Consider the following 13,339-nt stretch of genomic DNA (forward strand, 5'->3'; position numbering starts at 1 on the left):
AAAAAATTAATATTAAAAATAATTATACTTATTTTGATTAAGTAACAATTTAAAATTTTAATATTTAAAAAAAACCCTGTATTAAAAACTATCTTAATTAATTTTTATTTAATTTTTTCTTTTAATTTTTTTAGTAATGTTTAAAATTCAATTAAATAAAAACTGTTCTTTTAATATACTGTTACAATTGGTAAGTATTTGCAGCATTGAAATTTTCAATGTGACCATTAATATATAATATTGGGTGTATTTTAGTGTGTGATTGATATCTATGATAATAATTATACACTTGGTATCCAATGGTTATTCAATGGCTGAGATTGATTTGAAAAAAAAAAAAAAAAGGAAAAAATGGTCTCTCACGGTGAGAGACCTATGGACGTTGCTCACCTTAGACGGCGCCGAATCAATATGCAAACTTAAGAATTTGTGTCACTTTGTTTCCTGAATTTTGAATTTATTTTAAAGAATGTTACTTTAATTTTTATTTTTATTTTGCGTTCATATGTTTGTTTTAAAAGTTTATAAATTATTTTTTAAAAATTTTTATTTTTGAAAATTTAATTTACATTTGATTTTTTTATTTTTCATTCTCATAGAATGAGAATCCTACATTCTCATAGGAATAAGACTTAACCACCAATAACTTTTTACTTCTATTTAATTCATTTATTTTTGTTTTAAATTTCAAAATTAAATTTATTTTATAAATATTTCTATAAATTTAAATTATTTATCAAACATAAAGATAGAAATAAAATTCCTGATATTAATGTTCGCGAGAATAATACTACTAAAATTATAATTTTAATTATTTATTTAATATCAAAAGAAATATAATTGATAAATATTGTTTTTATATAATAAATGAGTTTATTCCTTTACCACATAGGAATAGAGTTACGTTGAGAACAACATAAATGTGAGTTATAAGTATTAAGAAACAAATGTGGGAAAGTCTCACATTGATTAGAAAAGTAGAAATTGAATACTTTATAAATGAGAGAACCCACACATCTATCATCTTAAGATTTTGGGTGAATATGTGGTGTGTCTCTCACAAGGATTGTTGCTCATAAAGAAAGACATCAATGTAAAAAAATGATCACTCATGTTGACCCTCAAAGAATTGATGACCCAACAAGTTAGTGACCCAACTTTAGTGCATTTAGGTCTCAGAAGATTGTGTGTCAGATTTTTTGCAAAAATCTGGTAGTAAATAATCATCGTTTTTAAAAAAAGTTCATGCATTTATCGGACTTTTAGAAGGGCTTCAAAAAATTTGGTAGTGTAACTTTCAACGGTTGAGATTTTCCTGACAGTTTTGTACGACTGTGATTGCACCAAACTAGTATAAATAGTGATCGTGTGTCGTAAAAAAACATCTTAGAATGTCTCATATTCGTTTATGGCAGTTATGTCCTTCAACAGTGTGAAATCTTCTGTTAATTTTTGGCTACCCGTTTCTATGAAGATCTACTCGAATTCGTCTTGAATTTGATGGATAATATTTGCTTTAACTAATTTAAAATTTAAAATTTTTTTTATTACAAATTTTTTTTTGATTTAAATATGTAATTTAATATTAGGAAAATGAAAATTCCTATTAAAAATAATTAACTCCACTACATATATGTTGGCGTAGGATTTAAATTTTAATTCTGTATCAAGAGTCATGTTTGGGTATGTATGAGATAAAAATCATCTCGGCTTCAAGATTTGGAGTGAGTTATTCAGAATTTGGAGTGAGGAACAAAGATTGTACTTAGATTCATGTTTGAGTATGGAAGAGATAAAAATCATCTCCGCATGCCTAATAGCATCCCATAATACCTTGAGTTATCTTAAAACAAAAACTCGTCTAAATAATTTTAAAAGATTAAAAGTAGTGCATTGTCATTGCAAAATAGTTTAACTTCATCATTCGATAAGATTATAACATTTAGCCATGTCATATAAGGATTTTAAAATTAAAAATGTGACATATCGGAATACACGTCTTTGATTGTGATTGTTTGTCAATATAAAAATAAATATATCCCTACAATTTAATCCACACCAAAAAACAGTAGAACAATGTTATATTATATGATGTATTATAATTTCAATAATATTAAACTGCCCCGATGGTAAGTATTTTAGGAAAAGAAACAAACAACAAAATGAAGTTGTCGAACATTCGCCCAAAAAAATGCATAAAGCATTAAAATCCAATCCGTCAAATGCATCCGAGTACAAAATTGCAGAGAGATACACTCCTGTATGAAGATGGGGGTGTGCATATATTCTCCAAGGGGAAAACCTGCCACAGAAAACCGGTGTTTCAATACTTTAGAATAGCATGCAAATACTAGAAAGAAGCTGCCAAATAAAATGATAAAACATCAAATTTACACTACTAGAAAGGATATTTTGATACCATAGAATTCTTGTTCTACTATAAAAGATGCATAGGTCAAACCTAGGAAAGAACCATATTACTAAAATAGAAAAATCTCAAGACAATGTAAGAATATCATACCTCAATGATCAGTCCAACTCCATTGGTACTTCTGGAATGTCAAATCTATCTTCTTCAATAGTCTTGTTAATGACAAATACTGGAGCGGGTATTGATTTGTCAAGGAAAGAGTAGGCAACAACACATTTTCTCACAATATTAATATGGTTGGTTCAAAATAAGTTATTAGAATCAGGCAGATACAATATTTTCTTAAAAGATGTTTGATTTGCATCAAGAAAAACCCTTCCATCAAAATGGGCAACCGCTGAGGAAAACCCTACATGCCACTTGCAGTAACAATAGAAATTTTCACATGCATTTTCTTACTTTAAGCATACCCTGATCCTAACTCAAGGCACACTGAACATGCAATGTCATTCGTATCTAACCTTATGAAAGCAGAGTAGGGAAAGGGAGGGGGAAAATTAAGAAAAGGATATAAATTGACATGAGATCATCCTCCTTTTCACCACGATTACGGCTGTTGTTTAGCTCTCTACTTATTTCAGGTGTAACCTGTAGTAGGAAAATTAAAATCAGTCCCAACCACAAAAGAAAACGAGATAAATAGGCTGTCAGATCTAGTGCTCTCACTAATGCATGATTTTGCTTTTCCAGAAGAATCTTTAAATTATCCTTATCTTCCTTCTGCAGTTCATTTTTGTACCTGAAACAAAAGGCTTGGTCAGAAAAGGCTTAATATTCAAAAGTCAAAAGGACATCAATCATTGCAAGAACATTTGATAGCTTAATCACATGAGATCAATAAATATTTGTTATAAGCAAGATTAATAGAACATTGAATCAGATAATATGACAAACGTGCAAAAAGCCCTATTCATTAAATTTCAAGAGATTTTTTTGAATATTTTGATATCATTGAGATGCAGCACTAAACGGCTGTGATATCCGCTATTATGGTCCCTGTAGCTGCAGCTATAACAAACAGCTCCACTACTGTATATCCTGTAGTGGCTAGGGACCCTCTGCTACACTACCGCTATAGTACTCATTATCGACAACATGGTTTCTGCGTATCCAAATTTTACTTTTTTTTCACAATTCAAAATAAAATATTCAACTCCATTACTGGAGTTTCATTTTCCTAGTTAATGTTGTATCAATCATGAACAAATTGGATATCCTGTAAAAAAAACAGATACGTGCACAAAAATTAACATAAAATGGTGAAACTGACCTCTGCACAAATGCAAGAAGTGATTGGTGCCATATAACAGGCATTTTCCTAGTTTCATTTTCAAATCTCATGAAATGAGCAACAACTGCATCAACCACACGATACGGCAAAGCATATTTCTTCTCCAGAAAAAGCTTTATGAAATAGCTGCAATTATAATCACAATTAGCATCTATTAGATATTGGAGAGGGGGAAAATGAGTTTGTGAGAAACCATCTAGTGCTCAATTTCAAAAGTGAAAAATCAACATATTAATCAACTCATCAAAATGTGTTGTAATGTGATCAGCCCCTTTTCTAACAATCAAGATCGTTATAATTTAAGTGTCAAAATATTATTAAAGCTTAATTTAGTGAACTCTAGCCCTTAAAAATGTAATTTTTTAAATTACTGTATTGTGAACATATTTGAATTGTGTTTGCTTTTACTAGTCCCTAAAAGCATGTAATATTTCCCTGTTGAAAACTTAAAACATTTCTTTGCAAGAGTTTAAATTCAAATAGGGCCCCACAAATGATTCTATTACCCAAATTGTATCATGACTATTATCTAACAAATGTCTACAACGATGAATACCTTGTGGTGCCACAATATTCCATCCCTGCAAGCTTCATTAGCGCAACACTGTATAAACATCCAGAAGTTAGGGTGAGTGTTGATGTACTCAATAGAATTAAGTAAAGCTTATCATTTCAATCACTATATAAAAGGTGTACACTAAGTAACAACTTCTAGCAGGAACTTTTAGGCGCAAGGATGCAAGCAAAAAAGACTTTCCATGATCTTTTGACTTGCTTCAGTGTTGGTAAATAGAGGAAAATACAAAGAAACAAAATGCTTCTAGAAAAGAGAGTATTTCATATTTAAAATAATTCAAAAAAAAATCCATTTTCAGTTGATTAGAGGTGCTATGGGGAAAAAAATCTGGAAATCAAAGATTGCACAATCAACATGGACAATGAAAAAAGATGTAAGTAATATTACCGGGTAATGATAATAAGGCAATATTATTAAAGATAACCAAACACTTGCTTCCTTGCATCAAATTTATAATAATTCAAGTTATGATTGATTAAGTTAACATACCTTGAATGGAGTGGAGGAATAGAACACTTTTCTATAATGCTTCCAACAATGACTGCCTCCCTTAGAGTACATGTGCGTGACTGTACATAAAAAATAATGTCAAACCAGAACGGAAAAGGAATGATTATGCGAATTTCTAGGTTTGGTTTAGACCACTTCTGGTTTTTAGGTAAAGTTAAACGCCAAGAGTTTGCTGAGAGTTTAGCAAACCCAAAAAGAAATTTTTTATGAGATGTTATGCACTTAAGTTAATACACTAAGGAGATATATATATATATATATATATATATATATATATATATATATATATATATATATATATATATATATATATATATATTCTTATTTTTTTCAATGAATAATTACCTTATTTGAAATCCTTAAACAAAGCCCTCAAGAAACCCGTTGGCAATACCCTTATGTAAAATTTAATAAAAATAAAATAGTCTGTTCTCCTTCAATGAGTAGATTAAAAACCATGATTATCAGCAAGGGGTGTGTCCCATATAAATTATTAATTCCTTAAATAAAATGAAATGTATTTGTCATTCTACAATACATAAGTGAAGGTGACTATGCTTTACAAAAATAGCACCATAGCAAATATGCATGTAGTTGTAAAAGCAACTACTCAAAGGCAACAAAAACAAAAATAAACAGAGAATGCAACAAAAGCAAAAACAGGAGAGATTTATAACAATATGACGAACCTAAAACTAAAAGATTATGTTTTCCCCATAATCATAGTCAACTGCCAAGTACCTATGACGATTACTGCCAAATCATTCACGGCATATCAATGAAATGACTAAAAACACCTTTTTCTAGTTAACCCGTCATTCTACACCAATGTTATTTCATCTTTTCCAAACAGAATTCATACATTTAATTAATTTTTCCAATTACACCCATGTTATTACATCTTTTTCCAATAATTATAACAGAAAAACGAACACGGGTATAGTCTCTAGATGAAGTGAAACACATCAACTCCTCAACATCAAAATACATAAGTTTATCAGTATCCCATTTAAGATTGCACAAACTGTAGCATCAGAAAGCTATTCATTAAGATGTTTAGAAGCTTAGAGATGTATTACGATGGAATAACAGAACTTTACCATCAATTGAAGGATTAACAGAATATATCACAAAAAGAACTGAATAAAATACTGACCAATTATTAGTATTTAGTTAGAAACATAAAAATTAAAAACCTAGAAATAATTATGTACCTCGCATAGTGGAAACAGTATTCCCTTAAAGACAGCAGCAGGCTTGTACAATGCCTTTTTCAATGTTTGATATAAAGCAAAATGCAGTCGTTTGTTCTTTTTTATATCTTCTCTCACTCTTGGAAGCAACACAAGCCTGTAGAATCGCTCAGCCTTTTTCGCACCTAAATTCGAAGCAAAAATCCTCGTGGCTTGATAACAAGCATTTGCTGACCATTTTTCAGGTTCAGTAATATATAAGACCTCCTCCCAATTTTTCATTGAGGGGATGAATTTAAATGCCTTGGGGATTTTGCCTACTGTATATCTGCTGAGAAGAGTTGCAACCCTGCAATATGAAAGATGGCACCAGGAGTGATGCAAGATATGAAAACTTCATAGAAACCAGCTAAGTATATTAATGGAAATGAATTTGTTTATCTGATCTACATGTTCATAAAAGAATTTAAAATGGAAACTGTAAATACCCCTTGTAGACCTCGATTACAGAGGTGTCCACTTTAGGCATTGGTCGATTCTCTGCACACATAACAATTCATAAACGCCAAGAAAGAATAAAAATCAGAGCCCAAATCAAGCTGAAAACAATCAAATACAATAAAACAAAGATAAGGAAAATAAATGCAGATTAATATTACTACCTGAAGCAACAGTAAAATCATTTGCTTTTAATCTTTTAACCAAAACGTCTGCAAGTGTTGTTGTCTGGGAACCCGGGTCCTTGGATAAGAATGCATCCATCAGTTTCTCGTCATCCTCGTTAATTTCCTGAATTTCCAATAATCAAGACAGAATAATCAAAGTCACTATCATACACAAAAAGGGTGAAAAAAGCAAATAAACCAAATACAGTAGAAAAGCATTCGCAAATATAGATAACCATTACTAACAACTTTTTAGTTTCAACATGTAAGAAGAAAAGGCACAATGCGGTTATGGCCTATTTGGATTGGACTTAATTGAGCTTATTGACTTGCTTAAACACTTAAGACAGTTTATGAAAGCTTTAGAAAACATCGTTATAGGACATGTACATAAACTGTTTCCAGCTTATTCTCTAAACTCTATCATAGCTCATGAAAACAGCTTAAATGTAGCTTTTGAGTTTTAAACGTGATGTTTACATTGAAATTTTCTGATCAACTCACTTCTACGTAAATTTATCCAAACATAAATCAATTTTCCTTCAACTTACTTTTAGCTATAATCAATTTTACATAATCAATTCATTTAAAATCAATTAATTTCACCGCATAACGAAACACAAGCTTAATTATTAATTAAGTTGATTACCCATAATATGCTATTTATCTCAAGTTCTAAACCTAATTCCTCATAAGCGCTAAAAGAGCCAAATTTGCATATAAACACAATACAAACTCATCCAAACAAAATCAAAAAAATAAGAATCAACGAGAGAGATAGATATGACTCACATCAAATCCCCCAAATTGGCTTTGATTTTCATCGAACCCAGCAAACTCATCAATATCCTCAATACCATCCCCATTAATATCTTCCTCCACCTTGCGAGGCTCTTCTTCGAGTCCCTGGAACGAACTTCTGGTAACATTTTGCTCGTTAGTTTCGTCTTCATCTTCGACTTCCTTGAGCTGAATCAAAGCCTGCTTCATAATCTTAGAACTGATATGAGAATCAATGAGGTCCCCTTCCTGTTGGTGCTTTCTAGCAGCTTTGGAGGATTTCTTCGATTTGGCATATTCGGTACCTTCTGGAACGAAGGGTTCGGGGTTTAGAATTCTCTCCTTTCTCTTCTTCGCCATTGATGAATCTCTTGTTCTACTGAACTGCAAAAATCAACCGTAGTTTAGGTATCGATTTTGGAGCTTTTGTGTATTTGTTTCTGCCGCTGCCTGGAGTTCACTGCAAGTTCACAAGAGCAGAGCCGCTATTATTTTTGTTTTAGGGCTTTTGTGTGTTTTTTAGGGTTTAATTTAAATTGTTGTTCAAAATTATATATATATATATATATATATATATATATATATATATATATATATATATATATATATATATATATATATATATATATATATATATATATATATATATATATATATATATATATATATATATATATATATATATATATATATATATATATATATGAGGAGGGATCAAATTACACCCTAAGAGTTACACCACGAGTTACACTCGTTCAATAACTACATTTCGAATTAATATTTTTTAAATTCAACCGTTGGATTGAAACATAATATCATATAGATCATACCTATAAAGTTTGAGCTTAATCTATAATGATTTGCTATACGATCAATATATCCAAAGATTAACGTCAAAATGAGCTTTCATATAACGTTAATTTTGATGTAATTCAATGACATAGTAAATCATTATAGATTAAGCTCAAACTTTATAGGTATGATCTATATGATATTATGTTTCAATCCAACGGTTGAATTTAAAAAATATTAATTCAAAATGTAGTTATTGAATGAGTGTAACTCGTGGTGTAACTCTTGGGGTGTAATTTGATCCCTCCTCTATATATATATATATATATATATATATATATATATATATATATATATATATATATATATATATATATATATATATATATATATATATATATATAGTATAGAAAAATCAACAAGAGTTTAAATATAGTGGTGTAAAATAATTTTGTACGCACCGAATTCGATTATCAGGCGGAACAATCTTGTTTGGTCAGTGCGCATGCCTCTACGTACGAGTCGGATTAGTGGCTCACCTGTGATGGGTCGAAACCGGTGCGAATAACAAAAAATAATAATAATAATTTTGTACGTAAAATTAATAAAATTGAAATTTATTGTGATGCATGTTCCTCATTGGTTCACCTATATTTTTTTTTCTCAATACACAAACTTTAACACTTGAATTTAGAAATAATCAATCATAATTTTTTTATTAATTAAAAAATAAAAATAAAATACTCTTTCTTCTTCGTTATCACAATCATTCAATAATTTTAATTAAAATAACTTTAAATAATTTTTAAATTTTCTCCCTTCTTATTGGTTATTTTTAAAATTTTCTCTCTTTATATTATTATTATTATTAAGAACACGAAAATAAGAAAGACAAAAATAAATATCAATCATTACCATTATCACATGATTCTTATTAAAAAGAAAATAAATTTAAAATTCTATTTGTTTCTATAATATTATTAGTATTATTAAATATAGCCATGGCAAAAAAATTCAGACTTGATCGTCCCCGTCCTGAATCTAACGGGGAAAACCTGATTTAATTGGGTGCAAATGCGAGGAAAACCTGATTTTTAATTACGGGAGCGGTGGCCTATTAAGGTCATGTTTGGTAAAATTAGTGGTTGACTGATAAGGTAGCTGATAATTTATAACTTATGACTTGTGGGTGATAACTAATAACTTATAGCTTATAGTTGATGGTTGAAGACTGATAACTGATAAGTTAATCAAAGTATTTGGTAAAATTAACGGTTTAACTAACTTATAAATGTAAAATAACATAAAAGACATTTAGGCTTTGTTTGGTAAGACATATTTTCGAGCTTATAGTTTATGGCTTATGTCTTATAAGCTCATATGATAATTTAGATCCGTTTGGTAACGGTCTTTTCATCACGAGCTTATAGCTTATTTTACTAGCTTATAGCTTATTTTCCAGACGCTACTTCAAATAGCGTTTTAGCTTATGTCTTATAGCTTATTATTTTTTCTTCCTTTTTTATCTTATTATTTTAATTAAAACCCATTTTTAACCCTTATAATTTATTTTAATTTAAAATAAAATAATTATATATTAAATATCTTTTATGTCATTTTACATTTATAAGTTAATTGAACCGCTAATTTTACCAAACACTTCAATTAGCTTATAAGCTATCAGTCTCAACCATCCGCTATAAGCTATAAGTCATCTGCCATCAGCCATCAGTCATAAGCTATAAGCTATCAGCTAGCTTATCAGTCAACCGCTATTTTTACCAAACAGACCCTTAATACATAATTATTTTACTTAAATTAAATTAATTTATAAATGATAAAAATGAGTCAACTACCCTACAAATTGCCCTTAATTGTATTATACTATTTCAAAAGAGATTGAGTAATCAAAACATACCTTTTAGACAGGTGGCACCATTATTTCAATTTGACAATGCTTTGCTTTTCAAATTGCCTTCCTCTCTTTTTCTCGATTTCTCTATATATCTGGTTTCTCTTTCTCTCTCTTTCCACAGCTCTTCCGCTTTCTCTCTACTCCTTTTCTTTTTTCCCTTCAAACTCTAGCGAGTCTGTCACCTTCATCGGTGCCTCGTGACATTGCACGACCACTCCACCGCAAATCGATTCAGCGTGTTAAGGATTTGTTCACTGATTATGGTTCTCTTTCGAATTTGTTTGCATTTGTTTTCATTTTTAGTTTTCTTTTGCGTTTTGTTTGTCGTTTTCTTTATCTGAATCCAGTTTAGGGATTGGGAAAAGTATTTATTTTGTTTTATTTATGGTTTTGACAATTTCCGGTCTTGACGGTGAATGATTTTGTCTATGATGGTAGCGGCGATAGGAATAGAAAAGATCTCTAGTTTAAGGTGTACAGTAAGTATATTTTTAATGTTTTACTTATTTTATTTTTTCAATGTTTTTTAACATTTTGAAAGGATATCTTGTTTCGTAGATGTTCTCTTTTCCTTATGATTCTTTGTTTTTTATTAGGTTTAGATGCATTTCATGTGTAGTTTTTTCCATATCTGAAAATTATAGGGGAGAAGCATGAGAAACAAAAGTGACAGGAAAATTAAGACTGCAATTTGATAGTCTTTGGTTTCACGTTTTCAAACGTTTATGCTTTTATTTTTAGTCTTATTTTTTTTGTCAAGATCTATTGCATTGATCCGTTGATATAAAGATCTGTTGTTTGGTAAAGTTTTGGGTGATGATTTTGACAAATACATGGGTGTTAAATGAAAATGATAAAAAAATTATGTTACATAATGCTTAATTTTTTAAGTCTAGGTTGGTGCTTTTCATTATTTCCTTTTTTTATGTTGCCGAATTTGTTCTACCAAAGAATTGTATTTTATGTTACTTCTCTTCTCAGGAACCTTTCAATGCTGAGACACAACGTTCTGCCTTGATTTCATCATATTTGACTCATGTAGATTTGTTCTACAAGAGAAAACATGGCCCGATACTGATAGTCCATGACATAGAAACATGATATGTTAATCTTATAAAATTATAATACTTTTTTGGTCAAATTTGTTCACTATGAATGAATTGTAACCTTTTTTGTTTCATGACATGTTTGGAAGAACAGATACAGTGTACCAATATCGAGGCGGCTTCAAATGGATTTCCATGTTCAGGTATTTATTTTATGAGGTTTTTAACGTAAATATTTTGTAACTAATGCTTTTGATTTCACTTTGGCAATGTGTTATATGTTCTTTATAAGACATGACCATGTCAACACTGAGAAAGGTCAGTTTACACATTAATGTTTAATCGATTAGAGATGAACTGAAATGATGATTATAACATGATTCCTACACTTTGAGTATTAGTGGATATGCATCATCAGGTGGTGGCAGAGGCATTGAGAACCTTATCTCTGAATCAGAATCTTATCTGGCATTCAGAATCTGTCAAGAGATTTTACTAAGAAAAAAAGGGAACACGATTCAACCCCCTTCTTGTGTTTTTCTCACATTCAAGAACATGTTGGTAATGTTTGATAAATATTGGAGTGTGATTCATGAAATAATGGAGGTTGTAGATTTTTTGGATCCTAGGTATAAAACAAATTTGCTTGAATATTATTATAGAATTTTCTATGGAAATGATGTTGATCAATAAGTTAAGTTAACTTACAATTATGTTGTGACTTGCTTATACAAGCATTTGTTAATTATTTTTATTTAATTGTTGCTTGTGACATTAATTATTTTTCACCAGTGATGTACAGGGTCAGTTCCGACTTTTTAGAGGCCCAGGGCAAATAAATAATCGGACCCCTAACAAAAAACAGACATTTTATTCACCTCCAAAAAAAGAAGAATCTCATAGACAAGATCAAAAATATGAAGTCTTGGTTGTTTCTAACAATAAAAAGAATTTCAATGTAGATTAGTAGCCATCTCCAAATCATTAAAGAATTTAAAATCAAAAAATAATTTACAAAATTAAGAATAAGAATATTTTAAATGCATTAATTGCTTCAATTTTAGGCAACATCCAGCATCTCAAAGAAATGAAAGTGGCGTTTTATCTTGCTTTAATTGCGGAAAATCAAGTCGTATGGCTAAAAATGTAGGAGTAGGCGTAAACCATGTCCTGTCCTTAATATGCAGGTTCATCTAAGTAGAAAGAAGTTTATTTCTATGATAAAAAAATAGTAAATCAAAACATGAAGGATAATGAATTTGATTTCATCATAAAAATTTGATAATAAATAAGTTTGATGATAAATAGGTTTATTGTACGACAAACTTTTAAATATTTAACTATAACATAGTCTTTAAAATTTATACTAAAATAAAATTATAAGGGTAACAAGAATAAAATTTGATCTCAAATCTCATTATAAATTCTAATTGATTATATATAAATTATTTTATAATTATAATTTAAAAATACAAGTTGTTAAAAAAATTATACTAAAAATTCATTACAATTCTATGTAGTTAGATGACACTAAAATCCTATGTAATTAGGTGACACTAAAATTATATTAGGTATAATTAATGAACAACAATCAGTTGGACTGTTCATGTAAAAAAAGTATTAATTGAAAATTGGAAAGCGCCACCACCAAGTCTCGAACCGAGATTACGTCACTCTCAAAGAAAGAGCTAAGCCGCTGGGCTACCAGCAATGAGTTGTCTAATAATTTCGTTAACATCTACATATTTTATTATTTTAGTATTATAATTTTTTAATTACACCACCAAAATTGAGGCCCCCATTTTTTGAGGCCCTAGGTTGTGGGCCTGCTTGCCCTGGCCCAGGGCCGGCTTTGGTGATGTATATACGAGCATTTCCCCAACATCTGTGATAGGAAAGTGCAGCATGCTGCACCAGACGCTTCACAAGCGAGGAGATGGAAGGATAGACAGGCGATTTTGAGTGGTGTTACGTAGTACAAGAGGAGGTTGGATGCTCTGACAGTAGATCTAGGGAAGTGAGGGTTCAACACTATTCATAGTGTGAGGATGGTTATTTGGAGTGGTATCTCACTATATCACATCGTCGCTTCATACCACTTGCTGCAGGGTCTTCGGATGATGAGGGGCCTTATGTTGT

General features: G+C 30.2%; 1 protein-coding gene across 1 annotated transcript; it reads right to left on the reverse strand.

Moving 5' to 3' along the window:
- Positions 1-1,941: 1,941 nt before the first annotated feature.
- Positions 1,942-7,979, reverse strand: LOC131635896 (bystin-like). The gene is made up of 11 exons (XM_058906534.1): positions 7,460-7,979; positions 6,665-6,791; positions 6,491-6,542; positions 6,024-6,351; positions 4,789-4,868; positions 4,279-4,326; positions 3,702-3,848; positions 3,098-3,170; positions 2,944-3,019; positions 2,522-2,609; positions 1,942-2,302 (listed from the first exon to the last, which is right to left on the reverse strand). Exons 1-10 carry the CDS (start codon positions 7,805-7,807, stop codon positions 2,530-2,532), a joined length of 1,359 nt encoding a protein of 452 aa, XP_058762517.1. The 5' UTR covers positions 7,808-7,979; the 3' UTR covers positions 1,942-2,302; positions 2,522-2,529.
- Between the last annotated feature and the right edge of the window lie 5,360 nt (positions 7,980-13,339).

This window comes from Vicia villosa, unplaced genomic scaffold (assembly GCF_029867415.1).
Source record: "Vicia villosa cultivar HV-30 ecotype Madison, WI unplaced genomic scaffold, Vvil1.0 ctg.001584F_1_1, whole genome shotgun sequence".
In the NCBI taxonomy this organism is placed as follows: Eukaryota; Viridiplantae; Streptophyta; class Magnoliopsida; order Fabales; family Fabaceae; genus Vicia; species Vicia villosa.

Coding starts and splice junctions, on each gene's coding strand:
- LOC131635896 (XM_058906534.1), bottom strand. CDS start 7,807: ATGGCGAAGAAGAGAAAGGAGAGAATTCTAAACCCCGAACCCTTCGTT. Junction 3,849..4,278: donor GAATATTGTGGCACCACAAG/GTATTCATCGTT, acceptor TTATAATTGCAG/CTATTTCATAAAGCTTTTTC. Junction 3,020..3,097: donor AAAAGCAAAATCATGCATTA/GTGAGAGCACTA, acceptor TTCCTACTACAG/GTTACACCTGAAATAAGTAG.